This window comes from Genypterus blacodes, unplaced genomic scaffold (assembly GCF_046128005.1).
Source record: "Genypterus blacodes isolate CSIRO-AG114 ecotype Tasmania unplaced genomic scaffold, CSIRO-AGI_Gbla_v1 ptg000013l_1, whole genome shotgun sequence".
NCBI classification, from domain to species: Eukaryota; Metazoa; Chordata; class Actinopteri; order Ophidiiformes; family Ophidiidae; genus Genypterus; species Genypterus blacodes.
The window spans coordinates 1,555,001-1,570,000 of NW_027466827.1; the positions used below are offsets into that span (position 1 = coordinate 1,555,001).

Sequence of the window (15,000 nt, forward strand, 5' to 3'; positions counted from 1 at the left end):
CTCTATAGAGCCCCCTGGGCCGGTGATCTACCAGCATCAGAAAACTCTCTCCAATGCCACCATGCTCATCCACAGCAGTGAGAGCGAAGAGGAGGAGGAGGAAGAGGAGAGACCGGAGCTGGACGTTCAGATCCCGGGTCTCAATGAGGACATCAGCATCAGTGCTCAGCTCCAGGCTGCTCTGGCGAAGCTCCCCAACAAACCTCCGCCTGAGTATCCAGGGCCTCCTCGACCGTCGAGCAACACTCAGATTCGCACCCACACCCACAGTCACAACCACACTCACCACCACAACCACACTCAAGCACCACAAAGCAACCAGGGACCAATGGACCCAAACCAAGGGCTCAAACCTGCCCAGGGCCCGAGCGGCGCAGCAGCCGGGCCTGGCTGTGGCGGTGCAGGTGGAGGTGGTGGTGGTGGTGGTACGTTGACCCGAGGGGACCAGGGTGGGGTGAACGGAGCCGTTCTAGGCCCCTCCATATCAGAACCGGACCTGACCAGCGTGAAGGAGAGAGTGAGGAAGGAACCCGTCAAAGAGAGGCCCGTGTCAGAGATGTTCTCCTTAGAGGACAGCATAGTGGAGCGGGAGATCGCTCAGAGGGTGAGGTCATCGCTACTAATGCAACACTGGCACATCGAAATGGAATTCAGCCATTATTACTTGGGTGTGCAGAATAATAGAAACACGTCCTATCGTGTGATATACAGGTGCAGCTCAGTGAATTAGAATATCGTGGGAAAGTTCATTTATTTCAGTAATTCAATTTAAAAAGTGAAACTCTCATATATTATAGATTCATTATACACAAAGTGTCATATTTCCAGCCTTTATTTGTTTTAATTTTGATGATTATGGCTTACAGCTTAAAGTTCAATATTGTAGCCTCACAGTGTCTCACTCTAATCAGCTCATTAACTCAAATCACCTGCTGAGGTTTCCTGAGCCTTGTCATTGTCTCTCAGTCTGGTTCAGTTGGCGACACAATCATGGGGAAGATTCCATATTCTAATTTATTGAGCTGCACCTGTAATGTGATCAAAACAAAACCATCAGTAAATCTAGACATAACAGTTAAACACACGTCCACAAAACTTTATAAAAAACAGTATAACCTTTTAAACATCGCAAACAGTTTATTGCAAAGCGCCTTAAGACTAAACATATCTGCGAACATGGTGTTGCAGCTTGTTGTTGTTTGTTTGGTTGTTTCTCCCCTGATTAGCACTAATCTCTGGGTTTAGCACCTGAGAGGAGAGCACAAGGTTCCCCAGGCAGCTAAGACCCCATAAACCCCCCAGATTACACTTTGGATGTGCTTGCGTGTGTAAATTCTCTGTTAATGCACAGATATTTATATCTAAGTTAATATACATAAATGGAATCATTTGGGAGTAAATAAACATTTGCTGGTACACCTTCATGCGTGCAATCAAACCCTTTAAAGTTCCAAACATTATTCGCTTCCAGCAAATGTTATTTCTCACCATTTGGTTCATCTCATACCTAAAAGGTCCCCCACCCCCCTGCGGGGACCCCAAGCTGTTGTTTGGACTGTCCCAAAGGGGCTGTGAGGCGAGGGGGGGGTTATGGGTCCAGCTGTCCTCGAGGTTTAACAGCAGCAGAGATTAGGAGGTGTAATCCCTGGAGGGTAGGAGGGACCGTGTGATGTGGGTCAGAGTTTGAGTATGACGGTAAGAGAGGAAAAGACACGAGGGAACAGAGGCAGGACATGTCCGCACAGAGCAGAGGACGGGACGCTGAGGAGGTAGGTGGGTGGTGGGTGGGTGGGGTCGGGGGGGTCGGGGGGGGGGGGGGGGGAGAGACACCAAAGAGGACGAAGAGTGATGGTGAAATGAGCAAACTGTCCAGGGGCTCGACTGACTTGATAATTCAGAGGGGGGATGGATGACTGATTGATTGACACCAGGACTCTTCTTCTCTCATTGAAGACGCTGGAGAGACAGAAGATGTCTGTGGACTCCATGAAGAGGCCGCTGATGATGGCTGCCCTCAACGGCCTCTACGTGGCCCGCATGCCTGTCCCCGAGAGTCCAGCAGAGGACAGTGCTAAGACAGGCACGGACGAACGGGTAAGAAGCTCATTTCTCACCATAACCGTTTACCTGTGTGTCAATTTGGGTGTTTTTTAAGAAGATGATCTATTGATTGATTACATTAGTAGTGTTTTGTGTTGCTGCTTGTTGCATTTTACTTTCAAGACTGTAGTTTTATGTAATACAGATGCAATGTGTGTTTTATTTTCCAGTAATACCTCAAATGATCAATTTATTTATGTTAATATTGACTGAGATTGACTAAGTTTATTTGTAGTCCAAAAACTCAACTTTCAAAGTGCTTTACAGGAGGAATTAAAAATGGAAATCTCACTCCATCTTCATCATTCACGTCATCATTCATGTCCATCATTCAAGTTCACAATATAAATGTATCCTCGTTGTTTTTCTGTCCTTACATTAGTATAATTTGAATCCCTTCGTAGAACTTTTTACTTTGTGTTTTATCATTATTGCATCATAACAGTGACCTCACTTGCTGGTGGTGACAGAGATGAATGAGTGAAGTCTCTATAGAACCTATAAACCCGCTGGACAATCGCACTAATTTAACGCGAGACGTTGAAACACGTCGGTTTTATGATCTACGGAGTGTGGAGGTGTGAAGCAGCAGCCTTTGTCGCGGCGGTTGCTAAGCTAACGGGGGGCCGAGGTCCTAGTGGGCTGTGGAACGCGTGGCATGATGGTGCTTATCGCCTCCAGGCCGCTGGTATGTAAAGAATGTGACCCGGGAGAGACGGAGCAAGCACCAGAGAAAGAGTGATAGAAAGAGAGACGTGGAGACAGAGACGCTGTCCCTCTCAGCAATGACTCGCCCCGTAAACATCCACGCTAAAGACCTCATACTCTTACACACACACACACACACACACCCCACCATATTCCATTATACAAGCCTGGAGCGCTTTGATGCTAAAGCTTGTATTCAACCCATTGATACTGAGCGTTAAGAAATGCTGATGTATCTTCTATATAGATTTCTGGAATTCCTGGGCCTGAATAGTGTTTGATATGGTGGAATGTAAACGGATAAAAGGCTTTTTGGGATTGAAAGGGACACTGTTGAATGATGTGTAGCTTGGAATTCTATTAATCAGCCCCCTCTCTCTCTCTCTCTCTCTCTCTCTCTCTCCCTCTCTCTCTCTCTCTTTCTTTCCCAGTGTAAGACGTTGGAGCTGAAGCTGGAGGAAGAGCGCGTCTTCACCGAGTACGAACACGTGGCCAAGAAGAGGGCCGACTGCCTGATCACCACGGCGACGCTGCCAGAGAACACCGAGCGTAACCGCTTCCGCGACGTCGTCCCGTACGAGGAGAACCGCGTTGAGCTGGTGCCCAACAAAGAGAACAACACGGGATACATCAACGCCTCGCACATCAAGGTGCGTCACACGGGTTGGCGGTGGGGGGTCAGAGGTCAGAGGTCAGAGCTGCGGTAACTACCTCTTCGGCTCAACATACCACACCGCCGTCACCTGCTCTGTCGTTTATCTGTATGAACCAATAGAGGGGAAGTTTATTAGTCTGGCCTTTAATGAGCGTTAGACTCAAAGTGCTTTGGCGTCTTGTCATCATAAATTGTTAAATTAAACATCGTAGACTATAACCGAGACACTCTGAGCTGTCTGGCCGTCTTTGTTGTGGTCATTTGTAAGCAGGGGAGGAGTGGAAGGGAAGGATGAAAGGCAGCCATTCAAGCTTGTTTGGAACTCTTTAAGCTCGCGGAATTCCCAAAGAATGTGGTCCAAACTCCAAACCCTCTTAAGTCAACCTGAGCTGCTCTCACTGGCCCTCTGTTTGTTCTCTTTTCAACCGTGTGTGTGTGTGTGTGTGTGTGTGTGTGTGTGTGTGTGTGTGTGTGTGTGTGTGTGTGCATGCGCGAGACACACAACTTTGCATCTATGTGCAAGCTTGTGTGTGGCAAAGCATTCTGTGTGTGTGTGTGTGTGTGTGTGTTAGAGAGAGAGTTACTGCAGGGCAAGTATCAGTAAATCATCGTCCTTTATGGTGTAAACCATTTAAAGCGTTTAAGGTGCCAGAGAAAATAAGACCTTATTTATTCCTCAAACATCCCATAATATGGTGTTTACATTCACAAAGTGGCCTGAGGAGTTATGTAATGACACTCCAGAGGGTCTACTGATGGTGTGCAATTAAAGTGTGTGTTTGTGTGTGTGTGTGCCTGTATGATTACTAATGAGGGAAGTATAAGTAAGAGAGAGAAGACCAACAGCTCGTGTTACTGCCCTCTAGTGGCGGTAGTTGATACTGTCAGTGTTTTCTGTTATTGGTTCGAACAGAAAATGTAATCTTACTAACTGGTTCTTTCTGTGTGTGTGTGTGTGTGTGTGTGTGTGTGTGTGTGTGTGTGTGTGTGTGTGTGTGTGTGTGTGTGTGCGCCACCCAGGTGATAATCAGTGGGGAGGAGTGGCACTACATCGCCACCCAGGGCCCCCTAGCCAACACCTGCGCCGACTTCTGGCAGATGGTCTGGGAGCAAGGGGTCAACGTCATCGCCATGGTTACTGCTGAAGAGGTACCCACTCACACACACAACACTCGCAGATGTGGTCATCTTTTCAGCGGGCAGCAGCTGTTGTCCGTCTGTGAGAAGTGTGATAACAGAATTGTGTGTATGAAATTCACACAGCTCACCCGGTATGTTTCATTCTTCATCATCCTTGTTTTCCCTCCCTCTCTTCCTCCTCATCAACCTCCAACCATTCCAGGAGGGTGGCAGGTCCAAGAGTCACCGTTACTGGCCCAAGCTGGGCTCCAAGCACAACTCGGCCACTCACGGCAAGTTCAAGGTCACCACCAAATTCCGCACAGACTCGGGATGCTACGCCACCACGGGGTTAAAGGTCAAACACTTGCTGTCGGGCCAGGAGAGGACGGTCTGGCACCTGCAATACACAGACTGGCCTGAGCATGGGTGTCCTGAATACGTCCAGGGATTCCTCTGTAAGTGGAGACGTCCTTGTGTCCTTGTGTCCTCGTGTCCTTGTGTCCTCGTGTCCTCGTGCTTGTGATGTATCATCTGTTGTCGCTCAGGTGTTAATACTGTGTTATGGTTCCTATGCAGCCTACCTGGAGGAGATCCAGTCTGTGAGGAGACATACAAACTCCATGCTGGACACCTCAAAAAGCCTCAACCCCCCTGTGGTTGTGCACTGTAGTGCAGGCGTGGGTCGCACAGGAGTGGTCATCCTCACTGAGCTCATGATCAGCTGCCTGGAGCACAATGAGGTGACGAGGCAGACTGACCATCAGTTTCATTTCATCCAGCAAGAAACTGAATCCATTTCATAGATTATCTTCATCCAGACTAATGGTTTCTATTTTTCCATCCTTCTTCAGGCGGTGGAGGTCCCCACCATGTTGTCCGAGCTGAGGCAGCAGAGGATGCTGATGGTTCAGACCATTTCACAGTACAAGTTTGTCTACCAGGTCCTCATCCAGTTCCTCAAGAACTCCCGCCTCATCTGAACCCACGTTCCAGTGGTACTGCAACACACCGGGCCTGTGCATCAGTCACTTCTCTTCCTCATTTGCGTACAGACTCACTTCCAGGAAGGCGAGTGTGTGTGTAAACGTCCTGGTTTGAATCTTAAGTGTTCAAAGCATCAGAAGTGTATTCAGCGAGTAAGTGGAACAGTTGTTTACTAAATTCTCTCGAGTTGCCAGTTTTGAGATACATTTCAAAATTACAATGTTAAATAGCCAGCATGGTGTCTCAGTTTGTTATAAACAGACGCTGGGTTTGAATCTGGTCCTGGTCCTATGTGGGTCGTGCACATTTGGCGTCTTTGAGTGTTTTGGTTTCTTCCAACGTTCGGGCGGAGTAAGGCGTGTAAGAATGTGTGTGAGGTCATTTTTTCAGATTCCCTGAGAAATCAAATCTCAATTTCTCCTGTCTGACACATTTCTCATCATCACTTTGCCATCACAGAGGACGGCAGTGAGCTGCATGAACACTAGGTGGCAGCAGTATTATCAGTACTTTCTCCTTTTTGATGTACACTGAAAGAGTTTGCCAAACAAAAGTATTCTTTAACTGTTTTAAAGTGTTCTTTGAGTTCTAACAGAGTGTCGAGTCATACAGGAAACTTTTGCGTCAACATTATAAGAAATGTTTGTTGTTTTTATTTATTTTCTATCAACATCGTGGTCACCTTTGCTGTTGGATGCAGCATTGGCGTGCGTACCTGTCGTGTTTGTTTCATTAGGTTGAATTCAACTCACTCTATTTCTGTTAAGATCCCCTAAGTACCTTTAACTATAATGTTTGGAAGCACAGCTGCCTGTGATCCGTAAAGATCAATACATTTCTCACCTGAAGCATTTCAAAGTTTACGTTAGCGTTCTGTTAAACTGACGCAATTTCAGTACGTACTGAGTACATTATGCAGTCACCACATCTTTGTGCCTTATTGATTTATGAAACAGAAGCCGATTATCTGATTAACCCTAAAGAGGTTCAATAGAGGTCAGATGAGTCTGAACGTGGATGTGTAGATTCCACTTTACCTCTTTAGATATCAATAAAAATCAGTAGTTTGTGTTGTAAGAAATTCACAGAATCGGTCTGATTTGGCTGCAGGAGGTAAAATTTGCTTTTGTTTTGAAGGATTTTGGTTTTATGCACGGTTCATAAGTGACCAGCCTGCCATTTCTGATAATCGGATCCAAACCCACGAGATTATAGTGTCGCCACGAGCCTCAATCGTTAAAGATTCATCATCAAATTTCACATATTTGTTCAATCTCTTTTTTTTTTTCATTCATTGAATTGTAATGCAAAGCCGGCCGTGTCCAGTAACTGTACATAACGGGCATGTGGAAAAGATTTTTACAAATGTTTTATATAGTTTTCGTTTTGACTTGGTACCTTAATAATACCGCAACATAATAAACTATGCATGCGTTTTTATATTTCAATGTATATATTCTCAGATAAGTATAAGCTTCTCTTGATATATAAGTGTTCTGCTGCACTTCTCTTCTGTTTGTGTCAGTATTTCCCCACACGGCATTCCACTGTTTTTATTTAATTTTTCCCCTTAATGTTTTTTGTGGCAAAACTCCCAAATGTTTCAAAGTATCTGTACATATGTTTTGTATATGCTTTTTCAATGCATCAAGCCTTTTTCCTCCCCTGACATGTATGAAGCTGTCATACTTGGTTATTATGCAATAAAGCCTTATTTTCTTTAAGACGGTTGCCACGGGATCGTTTATTTAGAGGCTGCTGACCATCGTTGTCGTGACGATGGGATGTTGCGGCCCCCTCCTGGAGAAGCAGCTGTCCTGATTGGCTGAGGGAGACTTAAGCTGCACTGACCTCTGCTCAGAAGACGGCACAGCTGCTGAACCAAACCCCCCAGAAGTAAACATTACACCAGTGTTCGGTACAAAAAGTATTCTTTATGCATACACTTAAAAAAGTTGCATACACGCTGACAAGAAACGTTTCAATATCTCCAAAAATAAAAGACAAAAAACAAAACAACTGTCCATCTTTGTACCAAAAGGAGAAGAAAGTGCCTACAGCTCTGTAAAGCTCCTGACGAGGGTATAGGAATCATCCGTTCTATTCATTTCTGTGGCGTCATCTCTTTGCGCAGCTCTGCCAGGTAATGGTGATCCTTTCCGTGAGCCACCTCCATTATGGCCATAGCCTGTAAACACACAAACACACAATACATGAGTTGTGTTTCCCCTGGCCCCTGGATTGCTCTTTTATGATACCGGTCCAATGGAAGACCTTAGGCGGCTGGCGTTACCTTCTTGAGAGCACTCAGGCCCATGGAGTGCCTCTCTAGGCCCATGTATATCCTGCCCAGCTTCAGGTACATGGATGACACGTTCAGGGAATAGGCAGGATACACCTGACTGAATAGGAAACACACCAAATACATCGATCACCCTAAACCTTTCCTGAAATTTGTGTACTTCTGAAAGCTCGCGATTACAAGCTTTAGTCATACGTGTAAGGTTTGAGGAGCTTCTCGCCGTAGCGGATGGCTCCTTCCCAGTCCTGCATGTAGAGGCAAACCCCCATGGCCTGGTACATCATGTGGAGCACGTAGACGTTGGCGTCATCGAACACGGCGCCCATCTTCTCCAGGCTTAGCTCGCACATCTCCAGCAGCTCACTAGGGGGTGCTTAAGAGTCAAGGCCACGTCAACGCCATCAGGGGTTTAACCGGGATCGCCAAATACTGAGTAGATGAAGAGTAATGACCCATAACATCCATCCATCACACAACAAACAACATTCAAGGATATATTTGTTGTGTTTGGCAGCCCGAAACTCTCTGATGGTGTTCCTGGCGTAGCGCACCATGTTGCTGATGACCTCGGGTTCAATGGGGTCTCTCAGCTTACGTAATTTGATCTTTACCTTGTCCTGGGGGCACAGAGAGGAGCAACTGTAAGACTTGTAGGCTATATTTATCAGTAACATTATGTAATCAAATGAAAGTGATGAGTGTGTGCGTGTGTGTGTGTGTAGCTCTTACTTTGGACTTGCTTTTACATTCCTTGCAGTTACAGGTGAAGTAGTACGAGTCTCTAAGCCTGAGGTTGCGGTCATCGGTGGGATAGAGGAGGTCTATGTAGCTGATGAGCACCTAGGGGTCACACACACACACATAAATACACACACACACACACACACACACCGACAGTTTGTGTGTTAGTCCTACACATCCCACCCTCGCCAGCCATGGAACACTTCATCTTGTTTGAGTGTCTACAAGACAAATTCAGTGTGACATAACTCCAACACCACTGGTCTAAAGGCCAGGCCCCAAAATAACCCCAGCCTCTTCAAACAGCCCTTCCAAACACACACACACACACCTGCTGTTCCACAAAAGCGCTCTCTTGAAACATTGACCAGGAACCTGCCAGTGACCCAGTAACACTGAGGTGAAACACACCCCCCACCCCCTTGATGGCCCAGTGTGGAGCCTCCAAGCTTCTGTCAGTAAACTGGTTCATACACATTTACCAAAGTCAGATTCAAGCTTCCCAGACACCTTACAGCTGAATGGAACAGGCCTCATGTTCTCTGTGTGTCTGTCAGTGTTGATCACCCACAGGAAAGTGAGGTGGGTAAGTGAGCTTTACAGTGTGTGCTCAAACTGTAAAGTTCTAAATACAATAACAGGCCTGGAACTCACAAACTTGTGGATCACCAACTGTCGTAAAGATTCCTATTTTATTTTATTCTGACATTACTTTTCTTCACCTTCCTCACTTCCTGTTCACTCCTCATTGACCTGATTGAGTTCACCTGTTCACTCCCTGTTTTAACCTTGCTCACCCTTTCAGTCACTGCTTTCCTGATCATGGGCCGGCAGTGCTGATTCACAACCCGTGTGTGTTTGCTCCCCTTTATGTTGTATCTAAAGAAGCACACTGAGTGAAAACGTCTCACCAGGTGTACTCAAATGGGTGAGACCAATCCACCATCCCCCATGAAATCCATGACATGGGCAGACAGAACACGATAAGGAAAAGTTTATCATCCTCTGCAGTCTAGTAACACATGTACACACACACACACACACACACACTGAAGCTGACCCCCTGCCCCTCCCCCTGAGGGGCAGCTGTCTCATTTCCTCACCTCATCGCCGGGCTTCATATCCCGCACGGCCCGCACCTCGGCCGCAGTCCCCTTAAAAGTGACGATGACGCTGGGTAGACAGCTGTGGTTGATCAGTGCCACACTGGGGGAGGGAGGGAGGAAACAAATGTTACAAGGAAACACAACATTCTGCTTCCCCTTCCTGGCTGAAACTCGGTGAGCTCTGAATCTGAAGTATCGGTGCTCACAGCATCATTCAGCGTTGTAACTGTGTGTAAGTGTGTGTAAGTGTGTGTAAGTGTGCCCACGCAGGGGTCTTGAGCGTCCCTGAGAGTATCCAGCGACCTTGCCGTTACCTGGGGTGGCAGGAAGCCGGAAATAGCTGGACGAGGAAGCCGAGAGGGCAAATTCACCTTCACTCAGCCAATTTTACAACCAGCAGGGGAGCACATTTTACCCACCAAAGGACCAACTGGAGCAGATAAAGTTGTCCTTTGGGAAGGCGGCAATTTGCCCTGTTGGGACATCTGGTTGCCGCTTCTTGTTGCTTTAAATACACACACACACACACACACACACACACACACACACACACACATGCTGCTCACTGACTTTCAACTCTATTTGACTTTCACTTGCAGCTTCCCAGATACATTTTTCCTTCAAATTACCTTGAAAGGATTGAAATGACGTGTGTTTGTACCTCATTATCAAAGTGGCAAAAGAGAAAGTGGTAACTTTTAAGGGGAGGGTGGTACTGTGACTCATGTGAACTGCATGTGTGTGTGAGTTTTCCTGCTTACTCGGGGTAGATGGCAGTACCCATGTGGGACAGCTCATCATCCTCGATAGTGAAGCCATTACAGGCCACCTGATGAAGCAGAGACAGAAACCATTCAGAGGGGAACACAAAGAGGAAAGTGTTTACAGTGTGTGCGTGTGTGTGTGTGTGTACATGTAGTACCTGTGAGAAGAGTGTGAGCAGGTCTTTGTGGTCGGGGATGTCTAGATGTTTGGAAAAGAATCGATGCAAACCGGCCATGTCACCCTCGTTCATCTCTCTTTTCTCATTATCCACATCCTCCACGTCTAAGACACAATGTGGATAAAAACAATAACATTAAGATGTCGTTTACACACAATACAAACACACTCCCATGTTATCCTGACTATTCCCGTCGATGGAGCGTTTACTCACGTGACTGTATGTCTCCAATCAGTAGGATCTTCTCAGACGCACATCTTTCTTTCTGTGTTTTCTGTACAAAACCACCAAACATGCATGAATAATAGAAGGAGCAAAGTGAAGCAGAGTAATGGAGACACTGTCACGTCTTTCAAGCTTTCTACTGTCTAACCTTCTTGGCGAGGATTCTGGCCACCAGACGAGAGCTTTCAGACGGGCACCAGTTCTCAGCAAACGCAATTAAAGCTCCACACTCCAGCTTGTGCATGGCCCAGTCCGCTTTCTACACACACACACACAAACACACACACGCGATACTGTGGAACTAAACAAACCCGGCATGTTGTTGTTGCTCTAAGTCACATGTTTTCTCTCTCGCTTGTGTGTTTCCTACCTGGCAGTTGACGTTGCAGTAAAAAGCTTTCTTGCATTTCCCGCATCTCGCCAAACCCTCTTTCCTATAAATGACAAACAAAAAAACAAGTTTAACTCTTTGTTTGGCAGTGGCTCAGTGACTGTATGGGGACTCAGGACTCGGCTTGGGAGCCGGAGGGTAGCCGGTTCAAGCTGGCAGCCAAAGAGTTGCCGAAGTGGCACTGCCTAGGTTCCCTTGAGCAAAGCACAGAACCCTGACCTGCTCCCCTCAGGTGCATGTGTGTAGGAGGGAGGCACACACTCCAGCTTTGTGTGTGTGCGTGTGTGTTGTGCAGCTAATATAATAGATGCATGTGTCTGAAAAAAGGGAAATTCTCAATCTTGAGATCAATAAAGGGGTCTTCTTCTTCTTCTTCTTCTTTATCTTCATCCATGTAATGGACGGAGACAAACCCTAATCATCACATAATAACAGGAAACATGGCTGAGGAGGAGGAGGAGGGCGCAAAGTTCAAAGGGCGTCAACCTACACACCAAAGAACTCTGTGCACATCAGTATTCAGTGATTAAGTGTGAATTGGTGTGAGACTCTGTGTGAGTGTTTGTGTATCAACCAAGAACTGAAAATTTCAGATTACGCTGAGACAAGGAGCAGCAGTTGTCGGCGGCCTGCTGTAACCGATAGCAACAAGGGGCTCTAAAACATTCTGTGGTATTAATAGAGTCGACCTTATGTAGGGAGAAGCAGCTGCCCCTCTACAAGACTGAACAGAGTCGCTCACATGGTGAAACAGGACTTGATTAGCAGAGTTGCAGCAAATAGTTAAAAAGATGAAGATGAAGAGCTTGAATGTAACAGTGAGAAATCTCTCTCATGCAAACATCAGACTGTGTTGTCAAGAAGAAGAGGAAGGTGTGTAGGAGAAGGAATGTACTGCTGAATCAGCATGTGTGTGTGTGTGTGTGTGTGTGTAAGTGTGTGAAAATATCTGAAGCGAAGCACCTGCATTTCAGAGGGAGGAGCTCTAAACAGGCTTAAAGTGGAGGATCAATGCATTACAGAACTGATCAATCTGATGAAATGATCAATGACGTCCGGTGTTGTGACGTAATAGGGGGCTCGCTCACCTGTTGAAGCAGTGGTCGCAGTAACAGCCTCGCTCCTTTGCCGACAGCACGTAAGAATACGCCGGGCTGGAGAAGAGCAGCTCCCCGACTCTGAAGCCTCTGGTGACCCGCAGTCCTCGGCCTTTGCCCGGGCTGTCGAACCGCTCCACTCCGTCGATGACGCTCTTCATGCTGCTTCCACCAGCTGATCCTTCCTGGCTGGGAATGACTTCTTTCCTGAAGCAAGGAACTGGGAGAGTGGGCAGAGAGAGAGAGGGAGAGAGAGAGAGAGAGGGCACCCAGACCCCCCACCCTTCCTCCCCAGCCTCCTTACTACTCCAATTATTGATCATAGCGCACAGTGACATCTAGAGGACACAGAAGGAAAAGCAAAGTTTTTAAAGATGTACAATGTGTAAAAGATTACACTCCCAGGCCAAATATAAATACACTGCGGGCCAGGTTTGGCCTGCGGGCCTGAGTTTGACACCCCTTAGCTAGAGTTTTAAAAAATTTCCCTCTGGATAAATAAAGTTCTATCTTAATCTATTGTATCTTATCTTCTAATATTAATTTTAATTTGAGAAATTTTCTAAATGTTTTAAATTTATTGTTGTCTTTTAAATTTTCAAATCTATTGCATGTATTATTTTTAAAATATTTCCAAAAAAACATTTTTTTGTCATTTGGATTTCTTGTTAGTTTCGAGTTATTTCCGCTTATGTTTTTTTGATGTGTTCAATCATCCAGCTTACATCAACATTATTCACTCGAATGAGTATTTTTCTGTGTGTTGGTTTGTCGAAATCGATATTGGATTGGGGAACCAGCCTACATTTGACCTTAGTCGCGACGTTACAGGTTTCTGCAGTTCAATGTCGCTATCTAGTGGCAAAGATATAGAATGCACTGGAAGTTACAGTAGTTGTTTCCTTCCAGTAACTTTTCTGATAAAAAATCATAAAACGCTAAATCTTTAATAAATGTTTGGAATACTATCTTTAATCAGAATGACACACATCAGGAATACGTGACGCCGCTGTATATACAGTTGTATTTTATTCATCATTGGGCGAACAGGACAAATCAATACAGAGGACTGACGCTGCTACCTGTCCACCTCAGTCACATGGCGCCATCATGTGGGTATTAATTGTATGTGCACCTTCAATAATCTTAGCACCCATCCAGGCTTCCCCATGACGTGCTGCCTCATCTTCCTGGAGAGCACAAACACAAATAACCTTGACTTGAGTTGATGCATCAGGACATCAGTCACCTCAGACACAGGCAGACACACTGTACACACACACACACACACACACACACACACACACACACACACACACTGAGCCACCTCCACCGGATGACCCACCTCGTGATATTTTAGTAAAGAGAGGGAGAGCTCAGGTCAGGGACTTGATCTTGAGTAAATTGGAATATTTCATAAACAACTAGACACACACATTACATGCACGCGCACCTGTTCTCTCCCTCTCTCTCACACACACACACACACACGCACAAACCACTGTGAAGATTTGACCCTCATCTGTATCTGAAGGCTTTATCCAACCTTGCCCCAGTTTTTCCACTGATTTATTATAATTCCATTTTTCCAGTCTTTCAATCTAAAGATTGTTCCTCCTCGTTTTTTAATAACGTGCGAGCAGGAGAGGCATGTCGCCGGGAGATTATGTCGTCGTCTTTGGCGTCTCGTCTTGATTACATCAGAGGAACCTGATTTGATTTGGAAAGAAGGCCCCGTGTTTCCAGAGCCGGATCTCTTTAGACCTTTACAACCCGCTGTGCTGATTTCTTGCTCTGTCAGAGGGGATGATCTTGATGAATATGATCTGAAATGGAGGGAGGGAGAGGAGGATTAGGTGAGAGGATTATAATTTCCACTGAAGCGCAATAATAAGAAAACAATAAATCCTAAGTAGATTTAGTTCTCAAGAAAACCCTGTTAGTAGAAATCAACAGAATAAGAGATGAGGCCGAGGTATTAAACACACACACACACACACACACACACACTGCAGGGGAACACACTTATATCATACCATCAATACAAGTTTTTCTGTTTGTCTTACAAGCTGGAACTCCTGATCTACAGATGTAATGTTTGGAATTCCAGAAGAAATTGATAGTTGTAAAGTTTTGTCTTTTCTCTGTTAGGTGTGTGTGTGTGTGTGTGTGATGCTGCTCTTTATTTTTTATTCTACAGCCCTTGTGGTCCAAAACAATGTCTTTAATTCAGTAAATCAACCACGGAGAGGAAACCGCACTGTTACCGCCCCGGCTTAGTTTACACCGACCATACATCAAATCCATGTTTGAGCCTCACCGCAGATCTATACTATGATCGTCTCACTTTATGGCAGAGACAACGAGCTCTGTCCTCCCCTCTGCTCTGCTCAAGGATCAGACCAAACAAGCTGCGACCCGTCTGCCTGATCTAAACCCTGAATATAAATACATATAACTTATAGCCATACTGTTGATGTGGACATATGTAACGCTTTGTCACATTGAGAGCCTCGTAAAACGCCAGCTGCTAATGCCTCTCTGCCACGAGGTCGCGGCTCAGAGTGCTGTGTGTGTGTGTGTGTGTGGGTGTGCAATCCAGTGCGGGTTAAAGACCTTCGCCGCT

At 45.9% G+C, this 15,000-nt stretch overlaps 2 protein-coding genes across 2 annotated transcripts in view; one reads left to right on the top strand and one right to left on the bottom strand.

Moving 5' to 3' along the window:
• LOC143013724 (tyrosine-protein phosphatase non-receptor type 14-like) overlaps positions 1 to 7,293 on the top strand; it is a 28,734-nt gene extending 21,441 nt beyond the window's left edge. Inside the window, exons 14-20 of the mRNA XM_076167390.1 lie at positions 1 to 604; positions 1,954 to 2,094; positions 3,240 to 3,458; positions 4,484 to 4,612; positions 4,806 to 5,040; positions 5,162 to 5,325; positions 5,437 to 7,293. The exon at positions 1 to 604 is cut by the window's left edge and continues 716 nt beyond it. Coding sequence (XP_076023505.1) covers positions 1 to 604; positions 1,954 to 2,094; positions 3,240 to 3,458; positions 4,484 to 4,612; positions 4,806 to 5,040; positions 5,162 to 5,325; positions 5,437 to 5,565 — 1,621 coding nt within the window. The 3' untranslated portion in view covers positions 5,566 to 7,293. The remainder of the gene's footprint in view (positions 605 to 1,953; positions 2,095 to 3,239; positions 3,459 to 4,483; positions 4,613 to 4,805; positions 5,041 to 5,161; positions 5,326 to 5,436) is intronic.
• Positions 7,294 to 7,591: 298 nt separating this feature from the next.
• On the bottom strand, positions 7,592 to 12,535 carry LOC143013873 (N-lysine methyltransferase SMYD2-A-like). Its single transcript, XM_076167578.1, has 12 exons — positions 12,366 to 12,535; positions 11,257 to 11,320; positions 11,035 to 11,145; positions 10,875 to 10,935; positions 10,641 to 10,765; positions 10,480 to 10,547; positions 9,716 to 9,818; positions 8,601 to 8,711; positions 8,368 to 8,488; positions 8,067 to 8,241; positions 7,863 to 7,971; positions 7,592 to 7,757 (listed from the first exon to the last, which is right to left on the bottom strand). The coding sequence occupies exons 1-12, from the start codon at positions 12,533 to 12,535 to the stop codon at positions 7,674 to 7,676; spliced, it is 1,302 nt and encodes a 433-aa protein (XP_076023693.1). The 3' UTR covers positions 7,592 to 7,673.
• Positions 12,536 to 15,000: the final 2,465 nt, after the last annotated feature.